A 22,467-nucleotide genomic window follows, 5' to 3' on the forward strand; every position below is an offset into this window, starting at 1 on the left:
AACACTACGAGTTAGAAATAGAAGCAGTGACAGTGACAGCGAGACTGAGAGTGAGAGTGAGACAGAGACTGTCTGACAGTGACTGAGAGCGACTTGAGTTGAATAGGCGACGATAAACGTTATCCTCATATGCTGAAATTATACCTGCTTTTTGCTTGAATAATCAACACCGACACTCGTATTATTCAGCCAGGACTGCACAACAATGAAGATGTCACTCTTCCATAACGTGTGTGCCTGCACAGCATGGTAATCACACAGAAACGTGTGCGTGCCGCCATAGCTGTGAACAACCGGAAGAAGGCCGCATGAGGTCGGTACCCGATCCGTTTAAGAATCAATATTCGCACTGTTTGGGAACAAAGTCGCAGAAACAAGTTGACAAATCTGCAATGATATCTCAGCCTCCGTCAGGATACCATTGTGTCCGAGACAAAGCTGTCGGCCTACTCAAAGTTATTCACGCAATGAACCGCACGGTTAGGTCACTGTAAATGTGTTTTTAAAATCAGTATATCAACCACCCGGATCCATATCGGTCAGTCAGTCATAGTACAGCCGTCGTTGTTGTTGTTGTTGTTGTTGTTGTTGTTGTTGTTGTTGTTTTTGTTTGTTGTTGTTGTTTTGTTTTGCTTTTTTTTTTTTGGCTTGTTTAAAAAAAAAAAAAAAGTCGTTAGATTGCGATACTTGTTTTGGTTTGTTTGTTACTTTCGTTTTTTAATTGTTTATTGTTTGGGTATTTTTTGCGTGTACGGGAGAGGGGCCCCATGTTGAGTACCCTAGCTCTGGTTCCGCAATTTTTGTGTCAGATGTGTGACCAATTCAAAGTAAAGGGATAATTAAGAAGTTACCCGGGCGAGAACGATTCAGCACGCCATCGTTTTATAGAAATCAGAGAAGTTTATTTTATTTATTTTTTAAGAAAATAGAACTTTCAAAACATGGCCCCGTGACAGCAGAGAGTTTTTACATTAAAACACCTTTGTTGGTGACACATACACTACAGCATTTCAGCACAAGAACACAACAACAAAATAAATCTTTACCGAAATACTGTGGTAAAATCGTAATCAAAACTAATCCATAAGTGGGCTCATCATTCAATACCACAGTTTTTCTTCTTCTTCTTCTTCTTCTTCTTCGTTCAGGGGCTGAAACTCCCATGTTCACTCGTTTTTGCACGTGTGGATTTTCGGGGGAAGCATGCTGGGTATGTTTGTGTTTCTATAACCCACCGAACTCTGGCCGGCATGGATTACAGGATCTTTTCCGTGCGCACTTGGTCTTGTGCTTGCGTGTACACCGTTCGATCTTCGTGCCCTTTGACTGACCGAACGGAAAGTGAATCAATCACCCTCACATTCATAGATCCTGGCGTCCGTCGCCTATGAATAAATCGAGTAAACCTGCGGTGTTTTGGAACATTAGCTACAGTCTGGCCTCTTCTGTTCTGACGTTCTTCATTCTCTTTATCTCTCTGGTCATTCTCGGCCTGTTATTTATTTAATCTTATTTTTGGTGCTGACGGAGACTACATGTCGAAACCGGTTCATGTGTGTATTGTTCGTGTGCTGTTTTTCCGTGAGTGCTTTTTTGTTGTTACTTGTTCTTGTTCTTCCCGCCTTCAAGTTCTGCGGTGTTTGTTTTTCTCAGCACGTACGTTCTGCCAGTGACGGGTGGATTTTACGGGGAAGGAAACGGATCGATCAACATGGACCACGTGAAGTGTGCGGGAGCGGAGGGACACCTGTCTACCTGTGCTTACTCCGCCATCGCCCATCACACCTGTAGCCATGCCAACGACGCTGGTGCAATTTGCTCACCAGGTAAAACACCAATTTATATATAGTGAATTATAACTTGGTCTGTGTCTTTGTGGTTTGCTTGCTTTTTCATTTGTATTGTTTGTTTTGTTTGCTTATTTGTTTGTTTCTTTTTATATTTAGTCAAGTTTTGACTAAATATTTTAACATCGAGGGGGAATCGAAACGAGGGTCGTGGTGTATGTGTGTGTGTGTGTGTGTATGTGTGTGTGTATGTGTGTGTGTGCGTGCGTGTAGAGCGATTCAGACCAAACTACTGGACCGATCTTTATGAAATTTGACATGAGAGTTCCTGGGATTGATATCCCCATACGTTTTTTTCATTTTTTTGATAAATGTCTTTGATGACATCATATCCGGCTTTTCGTGAAAGTTGAGGCGGCACTGTCACGCCCTCATTTTTCAACCAAATTGGTTGAAATTTTAGTCAAGTAATCTTCGACGAAGCCCGGGGTTCGGTATTGCATTTCAGCTTGGTGGCTTAAAAATTAATTAATGACTTTGGTCATTAAAAATCTGAAAATTGTAAAAAAAAAATAAAAATTTATAAAACGATCCAAATTTACGTTTATCTTATTCTCCATCATTTGCTGATTCCAAAAACATATAAATATGTTATATTCGGATTAAAAACAAGCTCTGAAAATTAAATATATAAAAATTATTATCAAAATTTATTTTTCGAAATCAATTTAAAAACACTTTCATCTTATTTCTTGTCGGTTCCTGATTCCAAAAATATATAGATATGATATGTTTGGATTAAAAACACGCTCAGAAAGTTAAAACGAAGAGAGGTACAGAAAAGCGTGCTATGCAGCATAGCGTAACCACTACCCCGCTCTCGCGCTCTTCTTGTCAATTTCACTGCCTATGCCGTGAGCGGTGGACCACGAGTATACGGTCTTGCTGCGTTGCATTGCGTTCAGTTTCATTCTGTGAGTTCGACAGCTACTTGACTAAATATTGTATTTTCGCCTTACGCGACTTGTTTCTTGTTTGTTTGTTTGTTTTTGTGTGTGTTTGTATGCTAGTTTGAGGTTGCTTTCTGACATTCCTTCGTCTTCATTGTTCTTTTTCTTTTCGGAAAATAAGTGCAAGAGTTTGCTTTTTGTCACGGGTAGGCTACTAGTACATCGAAAATCTCCGAAATACTTTTTTTTTTTATTCCAGCACAAATTCCAGTCCGTTTGGTTGGAGGGGCCAACACGACCTCGCAGGGGCGAGTGGAAATTCACCTGAACGGTACCTGGGGAGGTGTGTGTGCCAATTACTGGAATGAAGAAAACGCGAGGGTCGTCTGTACACAGCTAGGCTTCCAAAGGTAGATTGAACCACATCTTCTTCTTCTTCTGCGTTCGTGGGCTGCAACTCTCAAGACCACTGTGTGTTTGTTTGTTTGTTTGTTCAGTTTGTATGTGTGTGTGTGTGTGTGTGTGTGTGTGTGTGTGTGTGTGTGTTTGTTTGTGTACGTGTTTTTGTGTGTGTGTGTGTGTGTGTGTGTGTGCATGTGTGTGTGTGTGTGTCAGTGTGAGTGTGTGTGTGTGTGTGTGTGCAAGTGGGGTTTGACTTGTATGGCCGTTTTTACCTCGCTCTGTAGGCAGCCATACGCCGATTCCGGGGGATGTGTGCCTGATATTGGCATGTTCGTGTCAAGTTTCTAAAGCGTAGTTAACCCACGAACTTTACCATGGATTAAGAATCTTTTCCGTGCGTACTTAGTCTTGTTCTTGAGTGTACACTCGAACGGGGGTAATTAAGGCACTAGCAGATCTGCACATAAGTTGGCCTAGGATGATCGGACAAATCTCCAGCCTTAACCCACTGGGCGTGGCCGGGATTCGAACACTAAACCATCTGCACAGGAAGCCGGTGTCCTGTCGACTAGGCCATTGCGCCCGTCTTCCCACATCTGTGTTGTCATGGCGATGATATGACATGATAGCTGAACATTGCTGTTTGGGTCCAGCGGACCATATAGGCCAAATCAGGACCCCTGTCATCAGGGCCGGACCAAATGAGTTGTAAGGAGGGGGTTCCTCCTTTTTGGGGGGGCAAATCAGCGAAGTGGCGAAGGGGTCCGGGGGCATGCTCCCCCGGAAATTTTTTTGAAAAACGGTTAAAATCTGGTGCATTCTGGGCCTTGTTTTGAGGGTTAAGAGCAGCATTGTGGGGGGGGGGGGGTACCTTTTTCTCATCGGATTTCACATTGAATAAAATTTGTTAGAGACACACACAAAATTTATTTAAAACAAAAACAAAAAAACAAAAAAAACACTCAAAGCAAGGTACATGCTTTTTCCAGGGGTGGGGTTCCGGAACCCCTGGAACCCCCCCCCCCCCCCCCCCCCCTGGGTCCGGCCCTGGTCATGGCGATGATTAATTGAAAAGAAATGTGTACGTTCAAGTATAAAGGTTACTGTTAGGACCTTTATGTATGAGCTAGGTATTGCATATAGTTTGCAAATGTACTTTTCTTTTCTTTGTTTCTCGCTTGATTTGCTAGCCTACGGGGAAAACTGCTTCAAGAATTCAAGTTCTTTACGCTTAAGTTTAACATTTCTATTAGAACTTAAATACTATAAATCTCAAATTTTGCAGACTTGAGATAATAGTAATAATAATAATAATACGAGAATTTATAACGCGCACATATCTCACCACAAGGCACACATAATAAAGTTAATGTGTGCGATGTGTAAGTGAGACATGGATGTGTTCATGATTGAATGCGTAAGCACAATGCAAGGAATGGCCAGAGAGGTATGTGGGAGGTGTGTTTATAACCTGCCCTGTTATATAGTGCTATTTGTCCTATGTAAAAACAATGTCCTGTTTGTATTATTGTTATGTACCACGCCTGAATTTCTCTATGAGATAATAAAGTATTCTTATTCTTATTCTTATTCTTATTCTTATTCTTATTGTAAAGTTAATTTGATTTGATTCGATGGTTTGCCGGTGAAGATCAGTGTGCTACATTTCATAACTTCCTTTCAACTGCAACTATGTTTCTGCTTTCAATGGCGGTTCCAATGCTTTCCCAAAGTTTCTGAATGCACAATTAAAATGACCATAAGAACGTTAGTGTTTTACCGGTGTGGTTAACTTATGTGCAGATCTGCTAGTGCCTTACCCCTTCGTGTGTACACTCAAGAATAAGACCAAGTACGCACGGAAACGATCCTGTAATCCATGGTAGAGTTCGGTGGGTTAACTACGCTTTAAAAACATGAACATGCTAATATTAGGCACACATGTGTTATGTTATGTTATGTTATCAGACTGGTACTTAGGCTGTTAAGCCTTTGTCTGATCTTTTGATCAGTTGCTATCCTAGCCTAACTTTGGGCTAGGTAACCTACACGATCTTTTGACCGTGGCCTATTCTATCAACTTTTTCTTGGCTGGTGTAGTGAGAGGCATACTGACATTTGGGCTATACATATAATCTTTCAGTGCATTGTCCAAGCGATTTTTGAAACTGTTCATTGTCGGCGCTTCTACCACATTCTTGTCCAAGGAGTTCCACGTGTCTATGATTCTGTTCGTGAAGAAAGACTGTCGGAGAGCTGTTCTGCATTGTTTCTTCTTGAGCTTGAACTGATGTCCACGGGTATTACAAAGGCTATTCAGCTCCAGTGGGTTCTTGCAATCGTAGTATCCATGCACGAATTTGTATGCTTCAATCATGTCTCCCCGGATACGCCTATAGCACATGCTTGGAACTTTCAAAACTCTCAAACGCTCTTCATAACTCAAGGTCTTCAACCCTGGAATACACTTCATGGCTCTTCTTAATACACTTTCAATCAAAGTTTTATCTTTCTCGAGTCGGGGACTCCACACCACATTTGCAAACTCCAGATGAGGCCGTACAAGTGCAACAAAGAGAAGTCTTAGCGTTTCTGCGTCCAAATGCTCATAAGACCGTCTAATGAGACCCAGGATTCTGTTTGCCTTGTTGACTTGTGTTTCCACGTGCTTTGAGAATTTCAATTCACTGTCTACATTGACTCCAAGGTCCTTTTCTGCACTTGAGCTTTCCAGATCAACCCTGTCCACGCTGCCAGGTTTTCTCATATTATACATAAGTTTCTGATTTTTTGTACCCAACTGTAATGTCTTACACTTATCTGCATTAAAGCGCATCTGCCACTTGTCTGCCCAGTCGACCAAACTGTCCAAATCCCTCTGGAGTTCCTTGCTATCTTCACAAGTTCTGATTTGTCGGTACACTTTTGTATCATCAGCGTACATGCTGCACAGACTGCTCACAACTTCAGGGAGATCGTTAATGTATATAACAAATAAAACCGGGCCCAGCACACTGCCCTGGGGCACTCCACTTGTCACGTCTTTCCAGTCTGACATAGACCCATTGACCTTCACCCTTTGCTTTCTATCACTTAGAAAATCACCGATCCAGTTTTTGACAAGTCCATGGATACCATATGCTTCTAGTTTTTTCAGTAACCGCACATGCGGAACACAATCGAATGCCTTAGCAAAATCAAGGTACACAGCGTCAACCGGTACTCCATCATCTAAGCTATCTGTCCAGTCGTCAATGACGCTAATTAAGTTTGTCACGCATGATCGTTTTGCCACAAAACCATGCTGGCAATCTGATAACAAGTCGTTGGCTGTCAAATGAGAGAAAACACTGGTTCTTATCAACTTTTCTAACAGTTTGCATGGTATGCTTGTTAAACTCACTGGGCGGTAGTTGCCTGGACTGCTCTTACAGCCCTTCTTGAAAAGGGGTGTTACATTTGCCTGCTTCCACTGATATGGTACTGTTCCTTCAGCTAGCGATGCCCTAAAAACAATCGCTAAAACTTCAGCTAAAACGTCAGCCAATTCTTTCAACACTCTTGGATGCATATTATCAGGTCCAGTTGACTTCGAGGCGTCAAGTGCCTTGAGCAACTTCAGGACTGCGTTCGTGTCAATGTCTATGTTATTCAATTCATTATTCAACTTCCTTCCCTCACAATCAGGGACGTAGTCAAGATTTTCTTTCGTGAACACACAGAAAAAGTCATTAAGCATATCCGCTTTCTCACTGTCTTTCGTTGCTTGTTTACCACTCTTATCAGTTAGATCGGGCACACCATCTCGGGTGGCCATCTTGCTTTTGGCGTAAGCGTAGAATGCTTTGGGGGTTGCTCTTAGCAGCTCTAGCAATGTCTTTCTCATGATCTTTTACCGCATTTTTACATGCCTTCTTAGCTTGGTTTCTGGCCTTTGCATACAATGAATAGTCTGCCCCTTCCCTAGTTTGCATATATCTCTGATATGCTGAACGTTTTTTTTCACTTTGGCCAGTGCTTTTTCATTCATCCACAGAGGTTTTCTTTTCCTATTGGGTCCATTGCTCCGAACATGAGGAACATATTCACCCACTAGTGTCTCTATATTGCTGGACAAAATGTCCCATGCCTCCTGTGCTTTGAGTCCTTCAATTTTGTTCGCTAAGTTGAGAGATGCAAACTTAGTTTTCATCGAGTCATAGTCCCCCCTGGCATAGGCGAACTTCCCCTCAGACCCATGGTCTATCTTACTGGCATAGCATATGTACTCAAACATTAAACAATGGTGATGGCTTTTACCTAAAGGCGCATGATGTTTTAGATTCGCAACTATGCCTTCCTCATTCGTTAACACCAAGTCAATAAGAGTAGGTTGCTGATCACCTCGACAATGAGTAGGGTCCACAACATGCTGATACAAGAAAGTGTCTCTGATCGTGTCCAAGAACACAGTGGCATCACTCTGCTTCATTTCAAAACTCCCTAACCATTCAAATCACATCTATGCTTTCTACTTCTTGCATACATGTTAAATCTGCATGTCTTCCCAGGTGCTTTGAATTTTTTCTCTCAAACTCAAGTGGCAATACCTCCAAAGAACGAAAATTGAAGGCAAGATGAAATTGTTCTTGAACATTTCTTACTCCCAATCAGTGGGTCACTCCCCAAAGCTGAACGTGTATTCTAGGACGAAGCGCACGCCATGAAAATGCCTCATTTATTGCATGAGCACGTATAATTGTCTCCGTTTAACCCTGGATACTATATTTAATCTAATTAAATTGTTCATTGAAGCGGAATATGGATGTACAAAACCCACGCAAGCTGCGAAAGTCTAACGCGTAAATGAATAAAATGCGTGGTATAAGCACTCTCATGTTTCGCGTTAAAGCCCTGCATGACGACTATGTTATTCTTGTTGTCAAGAAAAGCTGAATATTAAGGGCAAAAAAAACACACAAGTTGCAACATTCTAACAGGTACACTTCAAAATGTCTTGCACAAACACACATATTGTTTTGCGACTAGCGCTCACACATATTTTGCGTTCAGGTGCGTTTGATATTTTGTATTTTGAGTTGACGGTAACCCAAAATAATTAAGGCATTTTCGTTTTCCACTTGTAAATGTCAAAAACATCTCTCTTTTTGTTCGGGGTCGTGTGTGTGTGTGTGTGTGTGTGTGTGTGTGTGTGTGTGTGTGTGTGTGTATGTGTTTGTGTGGGGGGGGTGCGTGCGTGCGTGCGAGTGTATGTGTGTGTGTTCGTGTGTGTGTGTGTGCGTGCGTGCGTGCGTGCGAGTGTATGCGTTGGTGCGCGTGTGTATTCGGGTGTGTGTTTTTGCGTGAGTGCATGCGTGCGTGCGTGCGTTCGTGCGTGCGAGTGTATGCGTTGGTGCGCGTGTGTATTCGGGTGTGCGTAAGTGTTTTTGCGTGAGTGCATGCGTGCGTGCGTAGGCGCATGTGTTCGCGTACGCGCGCGTCTACATGTGTGTGTTTTGTTGTAAACAATGAACAGCTCCAGGGATCACAAAACATGTTTTGATTCGAAATGTCCAGTCTATGTCCGGCTGTCAGACGGTTCCACTCAGCTTGAAGGAAGAGTGGAGATTAACGTCAACGGCGAATGGGGGATTGTGTGCAGCGATTATTTCGATGTCAGTGGTGGTGTGTCGACAGCTGGGATATTCAAGGTATACTGTGGAACCCGCCTTTTAAGGTTTAAGACCCCCCCCTCCCCCCCCCCCCCCCCCGCCCAATGTAAGACTTCCTCCCTTTTATAAGACCCTCAAAACTTTACTTAGGTTTTTTTGTTCATAACCTCTGTAAATGTACCCCCATTTTAATACGCTCTCCTCTCCTCTAGGTTGGCCTAGTGGTAAGGCGTCCGCCCCGTGATCGGGAGGTCGTGGGTTCGAACCCCGGCCGGGTCATACTTTAAAATTGGCAATCTAGTGGCTGCTCCGCCTGGCGTCTGGCATTATGGGGTTAGTGCTAGGACTGTTTGGTCCGGTGTCAGAATAATGTGACTGGGTGAGACATGAAGCCTGTGCTGCGACTTCTGTCTTGTGTGTGGCGCACGTTATATGTCAAAGCAGCACCGCCCTGATATGTCTCTTCGTGGTCGGCTGGGCGTTAAGCAAACAAACAAACAAACAAACAAACAAAAAATACACTCTCCTTTTTAAAGACCTGATTTTCTCAGATTTTTGAAGGTCTTAAATGGGAGGTTCCACTGTACTTGCAGTAATTTGGTCTGAGATCAGCTCGATGCATATCTTCTTCTTCTTTTTCTTCTTTTTCTTCGTTCACTCATGTTTCTGCACGCTATTGTCAGTGACCAGATGATGCCTATCCTGGATCATCACAAGTGCTTCAGACCTCGTTTTTCTGCACTGTGTCATGATGTGTGAATTTGTGTGCGTGCCGCGAACGTGGTTAGAAAAGAGGTTTTTGGTTAGTGTGTGACTTGCTTTTGGAGAATCGGCCTGTGTGGGTGAGTGTGTGTCTGTGTGTCTGTGTGTGTTGTCCTTATGTGTTGTGAGGTGTGTGTATGTGTGTGTGTGTGTGTGTGTGTGTGTGTGTTTTATATTTGTTGCTGTCGCTTTTGTTGCTTTTGTTGCTGCTCCCTAAAAGAAATGACTTTCTTTGCGGGAAAAGTTTATCTTGTGTGTGATCTTGGTGGCAGTCAACTTAGTTTAAAACAAAACAAAACAAACAAACACACAAACAAACAAACAAACACAATTGTTTCTGTTCATGTGTCTTCATTGTCGTGTGCCTTCTCAAGGTAACGTATATTTCTTATCAGTTCTTATTGTTCTTCAAAAAGTGTGTCAGAGTTACAGTAAATAAAGCACGCCCTGTTTTAAATATCTGATGGGTGCATGCATATATTGGGCCAAGTCCCAAAATAGAGATTGAGGGATTAAGATATCCCCCAGTAATCCCCAAAGTGCGCGTCCCTGCGTCCTATACTCACTAGAAGCCGAAATCACGAACAAGATATTTACTGAGGGGGCCCGGGACGCACTAAACCTATAAAAAGCGGGTCCCGCGGGATGCACTAAATTTCCGCGATCGTGGGTAGCGTATAGGTACTCTTTCAAACTGTAGGCATCAGTCAAGTATATAGCCAAATGCCAATTTCTGCCCGGAACAATATGGAAAAGTGTGTGTGTTCCATTAAACAAGGTATAGTTGAAGTGTCCTCTTCGATTATTTTGATGAAAAAGTACACTTCATATCACACTTTTCGCGATAACAATGCCACAGGGGGGTTGGGGACCATGGACTCCTGGGACCCCCTAAAAACCCGCGTCGGGAACCCATAGACCATCTAAACATTAAAAGTGGGGGTCCCGGGACCCTCTAAACATTAAAAGTGGGGGTCCATAGACCCTCTAAACATTAAAAGTGGGGGTCCGGGACCCTCTAAACATTAAAAGTGGGGGTCCCGGGACCCTCTAAACATTAAAGGTGGGGGTCCCGGGACCCTCTAAACATTAAAAGTGGGTGTCCCGGGACCCTCTAAACATTAAAAGTGGGGGTCCCGGGACCCTCTAAACATTAAAAGTGGGGGTCCATAGACCCTCTAAACATTAAAAGTGGGGGTCCCGGGACCCTCTAAACATTAAAAGTGGGGGTCCATGGACCCTCTAAACATTAAAAGTGGGGGTCCCGGGACCCTCTAAACATTAAAAGTGGGGGTCCATAGACCCTTTAGGACGGGCGTCCGTGGGGAGCCCTGTCCCCACCATCCCCCCTCCCCCATAAGGCAACAAATTCCGCAAAGTTTACTTCGTCTAAATGGCCACCCGTTTCTGTCGGCAAGCAGATTTTCTGTTCGTTTTGGAATCAGAAGGACCGTGTGCCCAAAAGTTAGGACGTTTTACGACCTAAAATGGCAACGGAACGAAATTCGTGACCCTTCTTAATCTGCTTGGTAAAAGCGAACATTCCGGCCCCTGATTTTATCTGGTTTTGGGGTTATGGAGAGTACCAGAAGTGGATTAAACTAGATATTAGTCGCTTGTGAGAGTACTTATATATACACGTGTTGGCCCAGACATTCAGCTAGCTGTTTGTCGGCGGGATCAAAGTAAAACGTGATGATTTTGTTGCTGTGTTTTGCTGCCTGCGCCATTTCTGGGGCGTACGGTGAGTAGAAATTACTGAGTTAGCAAGTTAGTTACGTAGTTCGTTGCCGGGTTACTGAGTTAATCGGATAGTTAGTTAATTAGCAAGAGAGCTTGTTAGTGAGTGAGTTAGTTAGTAATTTAGTTAGTTAGTTAGTAAGTTAGTGAGTGAATCAGTTAGTTAGTTTGTTTACGTGTATATAGCAGGTTGTGATTTTTAGGCCAACTTTGAGCCTTTCATACAGCTTACTTTTCATTTGTGTTGATAGTTGGTTAAAGCTAGTTAGTTAGTTAGTTAGTTAGTTAGTTGAGGCTTTCATGCAGCTTACTTTTCATTTGTGTTGATAGTTAGTTAGTTAGTTAGCTAGTATTATAGTTAGTAAATTAGCTGGTTACTTTGTTAGTGAGTTAATCAATTAGGTTTTATAACGTATTTATAGCATGTTTTGATTTTTAGGGCAGTTTTGAGGCTTTGATTTCAGCTGACTTTTCATTTCTTTTTGTCTCTGGTACTACGTTGTTTTCTTTGATAATAATAATAATAATAATAATAATAATAATAATAATAATAATAATAATAATAAATGAGCATTTATACAGCGCAACATCATAACTTTACAATTATGCTCTTTGCGCTTGACACATTTAAAATTAAAACACAGTTATACAAGCATTTACATCTACATCTACACCTTTGAGACGAGGTTCCTTCTTTTTCCCTTCCTTCCCTTCGTCCGAATTTCTTCCTTCCATCTTTTCTTTCTTTATTGGTTCTTCCTTTTATATCTTTCTTTGATCATTCTTGCATTCCTTCTGATCTTTTCTCCGGCCCTTTCTTTATTTTATTTTATTATTTACCAAAAAATTAAAAAAAATTAAAATTAAAAAAAATTAAAGTAAACGAAGGGACAAAGAAAAACAAATATTTACCTTTACACAATTTTTTTTAATTCAGGCCTCATTTTATTTGTTCTTGGTGCATGTCTACTATCAACTGTTTTTTGCTTTTTTTTCAGGCGCTAACAGTTGTTACGGAAATATTATGCACCTACACACCACTGGGATTTCTGGCAGAGGTGAGGCCAACGTTTCCATTGTACACATTTTCTTTTTTTGAGGTTGTTGTTGTTGTTGTTGATTTGGCGGTGGCCGGGTAGCTCAGTTGGCAGAGCACTGGACTTGTGATCGTTGGGTCGCGGGTTCGAATCCACAGGCCGCGCGGGACGGGTGAACTTTATGCGCAGACTCAGAGACTGTCTCTGTGTCCCATCCCCGTGTCATTGTGGCATGTGAAAATACATAGGTCGTTCGGCCATAAATGCAGGTGGCTGATCACACCTGAAGCACGCTTACGCCTGTGTAGCGCGACTCTTGTTGCTGCTGGCTTTCCACTGCGAGGAAGCGACTAGAATTTGCCAGCAATGGGATAATAAAGCAATGCAGTAAATGTCTCAGGGTTTTACGTGCACAATTAGTTGGCCTTTAAAACCTCTCGGAAAATGTGTCGCATTCTTCAAAATAGAATTTAGCCAAGATCATCGCTGTTGTTGATTTTGTTTGCGATGGTGTTGTCGCTGTGTTTGCCGTTGTTATTGCATGTTGTTGATAGAGACAAGACAAATATGGGCGATACCGCACATGGAATATATATTACACTAGATGATTACCCGCTTCGCCGGGAAGAAGTAGAGCCGAATACCAGGCTGCGCCTGCGCACGAAGGAAAGGAGATAAACGCGCAAAACACTGGAGACCTTCTAAAAATAGTAACGTGCAGTGACCTTCCAAAAATAGTAACGTAGTAACGGGAATATGGATTGACGCCACACGGAGGAAGGGAGATAATCGCGGCTGAAAACACTGGAGAAGATAAGGAAGAGTTACTGGTAGTGGATCCCGACAAAAAAACAAAAACAAAAAATAAAAAAATAAAAAAATCAGTTCAGCGCGCACAGCGCTGCGCGCTGAGAGCACGTGTTGAAATATCTCATCGATGAGGTTGTGTCCGGGGTGTAGCTGAATACGGTGTCCAAATTTGAAAAAGATCCACCGAGAACTTTGGCCGTGCATCGCGAACAGACAGACAGACAGACAGACAGACAGACAGACACTAGTCGTATATATATATATATAGATTCTACATTCGTAATCTTTAACGAGAAATATGGTGCTGTAGATAATATTGTTACGCAAAACTGACTGAACTTACTCATTTTGACATGCAAATACTGTGCTGTGGATTAAATTGTAACATAATACTACGTAAATGACAGCCAAACGATGTCGCCGTGCATATTATAGAAAGTATTGTGCTGTGTTCACTAGGTGTGGCCGGGTCTCATGCCGACGTGGCCTATCGCATCCATGAACTGAACAGCATGAAGTCCTGCTATGATCAGGTTGCCAACGCAAACTGTGAGTCATTATCTTCGATCATTTGCGTGCGTTTGTGGGTGGGTGGTGGGTTGGGGGTGGGGTAGGGGTAGAGGGATTTGTGTGTGTGTGTGTGTGTGTGTGTGTGTGTGTGTGTTGTAAATCCATTTTATCCAACTATGAAAGAAACCACTCTCTCTGTTTCTCTTTAACTCTGTCTGTCTGTCTGTCTGTCTGTCTGTCTGTCTGTCTCTCACTCTCTGTCTCAATCAATCATTTTGGCAAACGTGTATGATTTTAGTTACTTTACTGATTTTTTCCTAATTCAGTTCATAATTAGGCCAAATGTTCTCAGTTGATTATCTAGTTAACTGATCAATTGTTGCTAAACTGGTTAAACACGGAACAGAGAGTAGTGTGCTATTGATCAATTTTCCTTTTGGCTGAAACTCCCCACGTACACTCGTGTTTATTGCACGAGTGAGTATTTAAGTGTTTAACCGTTTTATCCTGCCATTTAGGCAGCCGTACGCAGATTTCAGAGGAGTTAATAGATACATTAATTACTCATTTGGTTGATCCTTTGATGCATGAACCAGGTATCGAGGCCAGTATCATCGGCGGCATTGCCAGCAGAGAGACCAATGGTGGAGCGTCCCTCGGGGCTGACGGTTTGGGAACTTGGGACCATAACGGTTACGGCATCATGCAGGTAAGTGGGGAGGAGATTTCTATTTCCTTAATATCATCGTATTGGGAAATTCGGGTCGCTTCCTCCCAGTTGAAAGCTAGCAGCAGGAGTCGCACTACCCAGGTGTGTGTGTGTGTGTTTAGGTGTAATCAACCACCTGGCCTTATGCCTGTTGACTCCGCTCAGGGTGCTTCTGGAAGCTGGTCGCACGAAGCTTTAGCACAGAAGTTTCGGTAAAGAGACTTCAGGAAGTTATCACGAAGTCGACTTCGGGTTCAATGAAGAACCGCCTTTGTGGCAGAATGAGTGAGTTTTTTTTTTTTTACGTGCCCCTCTAATGACACGAGGATGGGACATGGATACCGTCTTTGAGTCTGCACATGATTTTGACTCGTGTCCGGCGTCCCGTCCTGAACTCCAACCCGTGACCTAAGGATCACAAGTTAAGTGCTCTACCAACTGAGCTACCCTGATGACGACGACGATGATGATGATGATCACACACACACACACACACACACACACACACACACACAAGCACACACACACACACGCACGCACGCACGCACGCACACACACACACACACACACACACACACACACACACACACACACACACACACACACACACACACACACACTCACTCACACACACGCATACATACAAACTGTGCCTCCATGTGTGACATCGGAATACGCGTATCAACCACAAGTCAGTCTTAAGGGCATTTCTCTGTGTTTCACGTGCAGTGTGACATTCACACCTCAGGACTGCCGTGCAGGAACTGTCCGCCCAAATCGTGCTGTCACATCGAGATGATGGTGCACCAGAAAATCATCCCTGACATCAACTACTTCAAGTCCAAATTCCCGTCCTGGTCCATTGAGCAGCAAGTGCAAGGTATTCTTCTTCTTCTTCTTCTTCTTCTTCTTCTTCTTCTTCTTCTTCTTCTTCTTCTTCCTAGCAGTCCATCTGTTTTTGGATTTGATCTCTGATGTGTTTGTTATGCAGTTTGCGCTCGATGTGATATTCTTTTCTTTTCTGTCGAAAATATGCTCATCGGAGCCACGATTTGCCGCCGATTGCGTGCCGATCACTGGTAGCGATCGCTATGAGCGCGTGTGTTTTCCTAAACTCACGTGACCTCAAGCCAAACCCACGTCATCACCTCGATCAAAACACGTTGTTATCGATCACTGCGAGCCAGCGATCATTGCCACAAGGTCCCCAAAATGCTGTTGAAATTTAGCATTTGAAAAGGGTATTTTGGGTCTCTCCTTGACAAAAAAAAAGGACAGGGTGGGGGGATTCCGATAACCAGATTCCCCCCTCAGGTCCAGCCCTGATGTTGTTAAAAAAATATATCGGTCATACAATTTGTTTGATACATTTTGTTTAATTTTTTTAATTTTAGGGCGGAATGCTTGGAGGGGATGGTGGTGTGGGGCGGGGATATAGCTCAGTTGGTAGCGCGCTGGATTTGTATTCAGTTGGCCGCTGTCAGCGTGAGTTCGATCCCAGGTTCGGCGGAAATTTATTTCAGAGTCAACTTTGTGTGCAGACTCTCTTCGGTGTCCGAACCCTCCCCCCGTGTACACTACATTGGGTGTGCACGTTAAAGATCCCACGATTGACAAAAGGGTCTTTCCTGGCAAAATTGCTTAGGCACAGTTAATAATTGTCTACCTATACCCGTGTGACTTGGAATAATAGGCCGTGATTGGTAAATATGCGCCGAAATGGCTGCAATCTACTGGCCGTATAAAATTTCATCTCACACGGCATCACTGCAGAGCGCCTAGAACTGTACCCACGGAATATGCGCGATATAAGCCTCATTGATTGATTGATTGATTGGTGTAGGGACTTGTGTGACATCTGAATTTTAACCACGAATTTCTTTTCCATTTTCCAGCCGCCATCGTTGCCTACAACGCAGGTCGCAGCCGTATCCATAGCTTTTCCAACATAGACGCTATCACCACCGGAAAGGACTACAGCAATGACGTCATCGCGCGTGCGCAGTACCTCAAGAGCCATTATGGTTGGTCCTAAACGGAGCCTGCAGATTTCATGCCCGTTTCTTCTTTTGAAGAGGAACACTAGTGGAGAAAGTAGGCGAAATGTTTTGAAAGTAACATCTCTGTCAGAATGATGATCGAAGAGATGGTTTTGGAAAACACCTTTTTGATAGTGTAATTGTCATATATATATATATATATATATATGTAAACTGAAGAAGAAAATGAGAGCAAGGAAATGAAGTGACAAAAGAAAGTTTGGGTATTTTGCTTTCTGAAGAGTAGAGCAAGAATGGTTGAGAAAGAATTGAGGAGAGTGAAAACAAGGAGAAAACACGCACACACACGCGCGCGCGCACACATCCACACACACACACACACGCACACACGCACGCACGCACACACACAAACACACACACACACACACACACACACACACACACACACACACACACACACAGATGCATGCACGCAGACCATGACCTATCGATGCAAAGATTGGAACCAACCTCCAAAGACACAGTTCTTTTGTCTTGAAAACGAGAGAAGTTGCAACATGTCAGAAACAAAATAAAATGTCGATCCCAAAATATGAGCCCGAGAGTTCAGTTTTAGAAGTTAGAATGCTAAATGCTCTTAAGTAGACTTGTTCATGTTCTGAGAAACATGTTGAAGATGTCTTATCAAAATTAATGACATGAGCGACGGTGCACAAAGCGAAACTGCGTACCACCCATACAGTTTCGGTACTGATCCAGAGTGTGCAGGACGACCTCGCAGACGACACACTGATGGCGCTTACTGCTGCCATTGCTGTCCTCAATCTGCGCGTGACTGGTCCCTATTGGCAGATCCTGGAGAGTGGCGTCAAATACACACAGTTTCACTTCTTCGTCAAGGATCTGACAAAAGCTTTTGACAGGCAAGTGTTTTACCTCGTTCTTTTGTCTGTTTGTTGTGAGAATGTAAAGTGCAATTTAAGGTGTTTAGTTATCATTAATCAGTTTTGGGTATATCTTTTTCTTACTCTTAGTCTTAGTCTTACTCTTTCTTACTACTAATATGGTTTTTGGTAGGAAAGTAAGTTCTATATTAAATACATTTTGTAAATGACTGGATATGATATGAATTGTTTTGTTTTGCAGGTGGGAGGATGATGCAAGTGAGCTGCTGGACCGAAACTTTGATGGCATCTTCCAGGGAGACTTTGAGCTAGAGGGCGACAAGACTGCAATGTGGGACAGCGTCTTCGACTTCGTTGAGGATCCCACCATCGCGACGCTTGTCCTGCCTGCGTTGCAGAAGCTGATGCCAGGGCTCCTGGGAGTTTCCCTGAACCAGCTCATTGACTTCCTCCAGGGAGGAAAGTTCGGCGTCCCACCTGCAGCCTACCCAGAAGGTCTGGACCACTGCCCTCTGACTTATTTGCTGGGGGAGAACGTCTTCGGAGACTTTGACTTCGACATCCAGAAGCATCGAAACTCCACACTGCAGAACAGATCTGCGCGACAAATGGTGGCGCATAACAAAACTCCGGAGTGGCTCAACATAAAGGAAGATGTTGAAAAGACTCACCTACTGCATTTTGCGAGAAAGAAAGCCCCTGGGTTGATGCAACAACGCCGTCGCCAGGAAAAACTGGTGTTTCTTAAATTGAGAGAGCGGATGGCACAGCAGGAGGCCACCCGGCAAATGAAGGCAGCTAAGCTTGCACAGCAGAAAGCAGAGCTCATACAGAGGATTGCTGAACAAGGGGGGGGGGGGGGGGCCTGCACAGTTAGGGCCGATGTCAGTTTGCTACTGCGAAGGTTGAGGCGGAGGGGGGAGAAAGGCACAGTGTTGGTTGAGGCGGTGAAAGACCAGGTCCGGTACCAGAAATGTGTGTTGGGGCAGAAGGGGCAGCCGGAACTTTCGGGCACTGTGATTCACATTTGGCTTAGTTCCTTCACAGTGTGAAGGAACTAAGCCAAATCCTGGGAGAACATCTTGGTGACAAGCTTCAAGAACATGTGATCCTGAGAGTGAGAGATGACGAGAACGAGCCGCCTGCTGAGCAAGCTCGTCTTGAGGACGATGTTCTCATGGAACATGAGCCCTTCATATTCACTCGTCAGGGAGAGTGGCTGGCTGTTTTTTACGACCATGACTATTACAGTGATGGAAGAATGTGGAGAGTGCTTGAAGTGGATGACATCATCCAGGGCTACTCCGAAATCAAGAGTCACTTTGACTGAAAATAAAGTAAACTCGCCTGCTCTCACATCACACACTCCCCACCCCCACACAAAGGAAAATTAAATTTCCATTTACTGAATTTATGTTTCCTCTGAGTGTGTGTATCTTGTTCTTCTGATCATTTATCAACCAATTTTGTGTGTGTGGGTCAATTAGAGCCAAAGTTATGATTTTTTAAGGATTTTATTTAAGTTCGCCAATCAATTTGGTCTATTTTGCAATTTTTGGTCATTTTTGTCAACTTTGACCTCTTATTCTCAGAGATCAGAAAATCCTTTTGCTCCAGAAAAAATTAAATCATTTTTTGTACTTTCAGATTAATTAACCTACAGGGTCTTGGCTTGCTTAAGAGAGTTGATATATGTCTACAAAGATGGCCTTTTGTTCACTTTTGAAAGTTACGAGAAATGAACGCCAATAATAAATCTTAAAAAATTCATAACTTTAGTTCTAATCAACTCACACACATACAATTTATATGGTTAGATTAAAATAATCAAGGGCTATATAAACAACACAAATTCATTTCAGTTCCTTTAAGTTTAAAAAATCACTTTTGGGTACCTATACTGTTCAAAAAAAGAAACGCATAGCTTGTAATATTTGGTTAATTTAGTTATATGGCTACAAGGATATCCACCAAACTGCAGAAAATGTTTATCTGGTCGTCGACCTTTCGTCCATTGCCACAAGTGAGCTCTGCACGTGACGCATGCGTTATCAGTGGCTACAATGTCAAAATTGCTCATTTGGCATGACCACTCGTCATGCTTCAGTGTAATCTCGTGAAACTCGGGGAATATTGAGCTCTCACCATGTCTTCCAAAACCCATAAAAGCGGATTGTTCGCCACAAAGAAATCAGACGACAATTCAGCGACGAAAGATGGGCCCGATTGAGCAGAGAAGACCGCCAAATTGCATTGGGTCGTTTACAAGCAGGCCAAAGTCAAAGTGCAATCGCCAGGCACTTCCACGTGTCCCAGAGCACCATCAGTAGACTGTGGGTCAGGTTTCAAGCCACTGGCTCCGTTGCTGACTTGCCACGAGCGGGAAGACCAAGGGCGACAACTGCTGCTCACGACCGCTTCATACGGCTCTGCCACCTCCGGAATCGTTTCCTGTCGGCCTCATCTTCTGTCCAGGCTCTCCCCGGGCCACACCGATTATCGGACCAGACCGTGCGGAACCGCCTGCATGAAGCTGGTTTGAGAGCTCGCAGACCTCACAGAGGAGCTGTCCTCACCCGCCGCCATCGCCAGAACCGAGTGCAGTGGGGCAACCAGCACCTTCGCTGGACCGTCCGGAATCACTGGAGACACGTGTGGTTCAGCGACGAGTCCTACTTCCTGCTCCAGCGACATGATGGTCGGAGGAGGGTCTACCGGAGAGTAAACGAACGTTACGCGCCCAACTGTGTGGATGAGGCACCCGTTCATGGTGGTGGAGGCGTCATGGTGTGGGGGGCGATCAATACCGCTGGAAGGAGCACCCTGGTGCACGTCCAAGGGCGCATAACTGCCCAGCGATACGTGGAGGAAATTCTGCGCCCACACGCCCTTCCTCTTCTGGCTGACCAGGATGCCATATTCCAGCAGGACAACGCTCGCCCGCACACAGCACGACTCACCACCCAGTTCCTCACCGACCACCATGTCCAGGTGCTTCCCTGGCCATCCATGTCGCCAGACATGAACCCGATAGAACACCTCTGGGATGAATTGGACAGACGTGTGCGCAGGCGAGAAGAAGCGCCGGCAAATCACCGCGATCTATTGCAGGCACTTCAGGAGGAGTGGGACACCATACCACAGCAAGATATCCGGCATCTGATCCAGTCCATGCCCAGAAGGTGCCGGGCAGTTGTCGCTGCTCAAGGCAGTCACACCCCCTACTGACTTGACAGCCTCGGCACCCAATCGTATTGATTGACTGATTGATTTGAAGATGCAAATGAACTGTGTGTGCATTCAACTGTGTCCATTCCAAATTTCAAACAAATAATCTTAATATTGGATTTTCTGTTAATTTTTTTGAAAAATAAAACAAATTTGGCAAGTAGCAACTATGCGTTTCTTTTTTTGAACAGTATACTTTCCGTGTACTGTGGAACCCCCCCCCCCCCCCCCCCCCATTTACAACCTCCAATGATCTGAGAAAATCAGGTTTTAAAAAAGGGAGTCTTAAAATGGGGGGACAGCCAGCTGTCTTCATTCACCCTCGGTTTTCTTGCTTCGTTCAAACACACTGGCCTACCGGTGTCACTGTCAGCGTGTGCAGATCGATGGTAGAGCATCTTGAGGTCTTTGTGGAAAGAGACGTAAAGGCAGCCATGGCACAGATACATCCAGAACAACCATTGTATGAGCAGATGCAACTGCAAGACGCCAACCTGCACAGGGGGAGACAAACATCAAATTCAAGAAAGAACTAGTAAAAGTTTTTAAAACGCAATGAAATAGAAAATCCATAAAGAAAAGCAAACGAGAAAAAGAAGAACAAAAAAACAAAATAATCAAACAAACAAGCACACCAAACAGAGCGAGAGAGAGAAAAATCCTGCTACATCGTATTGCTAGTCATTATCTTCATCAAACAATGAATTAAAAGCGGTCTGACTAAAGACTACGTGACCACACGCGACCTCCAACTAAAGCATGTACCAGAGATATTTTTGTTGTTCCAGTATCTTTACAGTATTTTCTCACGTTGTACCAAGTTTTAAGTCATAAAAGTCAAAAATAAGGGAGTTATGATACATTTTCGAACAGCTATCAAGCAAACTGAAGCATTGGAATTCTGCGTCCGACCATGTTCGCATTGTGTTTAGACCCGCGACCTCTAACTAAAATGTGTACATGTAATATTTTTATAATCTAGTATCTTCACAACATATTCTGAATTTGTACCAACTTTTTGATTTATATAGGAATAGGAAATAAGGGAGTTATGTTGCATTATTGAAGAGCTATCAAGCGAAAAAGAAAACCTAATTTTTGCCTTCGAAAATGCATCATAATAAACTCCCTTATTTTTGATTTCTATAACTTAAAAGTTGGTTCAAAGTGAGACAATGTTGTGAAGATACTAAATAAACAAGTCGCGTAAGGCGAAAATACAACATTTAGTCAAGCTGTCGAACTCACAGAATGAAACTGAACGCAATGCAATATTTCAGCAAGACCGTATACTCGTAGCATCGTCAGTCCAACGCTCATGGCAAAGGCAGTGAAATTGACAAGAAGAGCGGGGTAGTAGTTGCGCTGAGAAGGATAGCCCGCTTTTCTGTACCTCTCTTCGTTTTAACTTTCTGAGCGTGTTTTTAATCCAAACATATCATATCTATATGTTTTTGGAATCAGGAACCGACAAGGAATAAGATGAAAGTGTTTTTAAATTAATTTAAAAAATTTAATTTTGATCATAATTTTTATATTTTTAATTTTCAGAGCTTGTTTTTAATCGAAATATAACATATTTATATGTTTTTGGAATCAGAAAATTATGAAGAATAAGATGAACGTAAATTTGGATCGTTTTATAAAAAATTTTTTTTTTTACAATTTTCAGATTTTTAATGACCAAAGTCATCAATTAATTTTTAAGCCACCAAGCTGAAATGCAATACCGAAGTCCGGCCTTCGTCGAAGATTGCTTGGCCAAAATTTCAATCAATTTGATTGAAAAATGAGGGTGTGACAGTGCCGCCTCAACTTTTACAAAAAGCCGGATATGACGTCATCAAAGGTATTTATCGAAAAAAAAGAAAAAAACGTCCGGGGATATTATTCCCAGGAACTCTCATGTAAAATTTCATAAAGATCAGTCCAGTAGTTTTGTCTGAATCGCTCTACACACACCACGACCCTCGTCT

General features: G+C 43.3%; 1 protein-coding gene across 2 annotated transcripts; it reads left to right on the forward strand.

Annotated features, from left to right (window-relative positions):
* Positions 1-3,092: 3,092 nt before the first annotated feature.
* On the forward strand, positions 3,093-16,615 carry LOC138947013 (glycine, glutamate and proline-rich protein-like). Of its 2 annotated transcripts, none has more exons than XM_070318446.1 (6): positions 3,093-3,147; positions 12,291-12,350; positions 13,599-13,688; positions 14,246-14,358; positions 15,088-15,238; positions 16,254-16,615. In XM_070318446.1, exons 2-6 carry the CDS (start codon positions 12,317-12,319, stop codon positions 16,391-16,393), a joined length of 528 nt encoding a protein of 175 aa, XP_070174547.1. In that variant the 5' UTR covers positions 3,093-3,147; positions 12,291-12,316; the 3' UTR covers positions 16,394-16,615. The 2 variants fall into 2 exon arrangements, with proteins under 2 accessions (XP_070174547.1, XP_070174546.1); XM_070318445.1 differs by lacking the exon at positions 3,093-3,147 and adding an exon at positions 11,148-11,296.
* The last annotated feature ends 5,852 nt before the right edge of the window (positions 16,616-22,467 follow it).

This window comes from Littorina saxatilis, linkage group LG14 (assembly GCF_037325665.1).
Source record: "Littorina saxatilis isolate snail1 linkage group LG14, US_GU_Lsax_2.0, whole genome shotgun sequence".
NCBI classification, from domain to species: Eukaryota; Metazoa; Mollusca; class Gastropoda; order Littorinimorpha; family Littorinidae; genus Littorina; species Littorina saxatilis.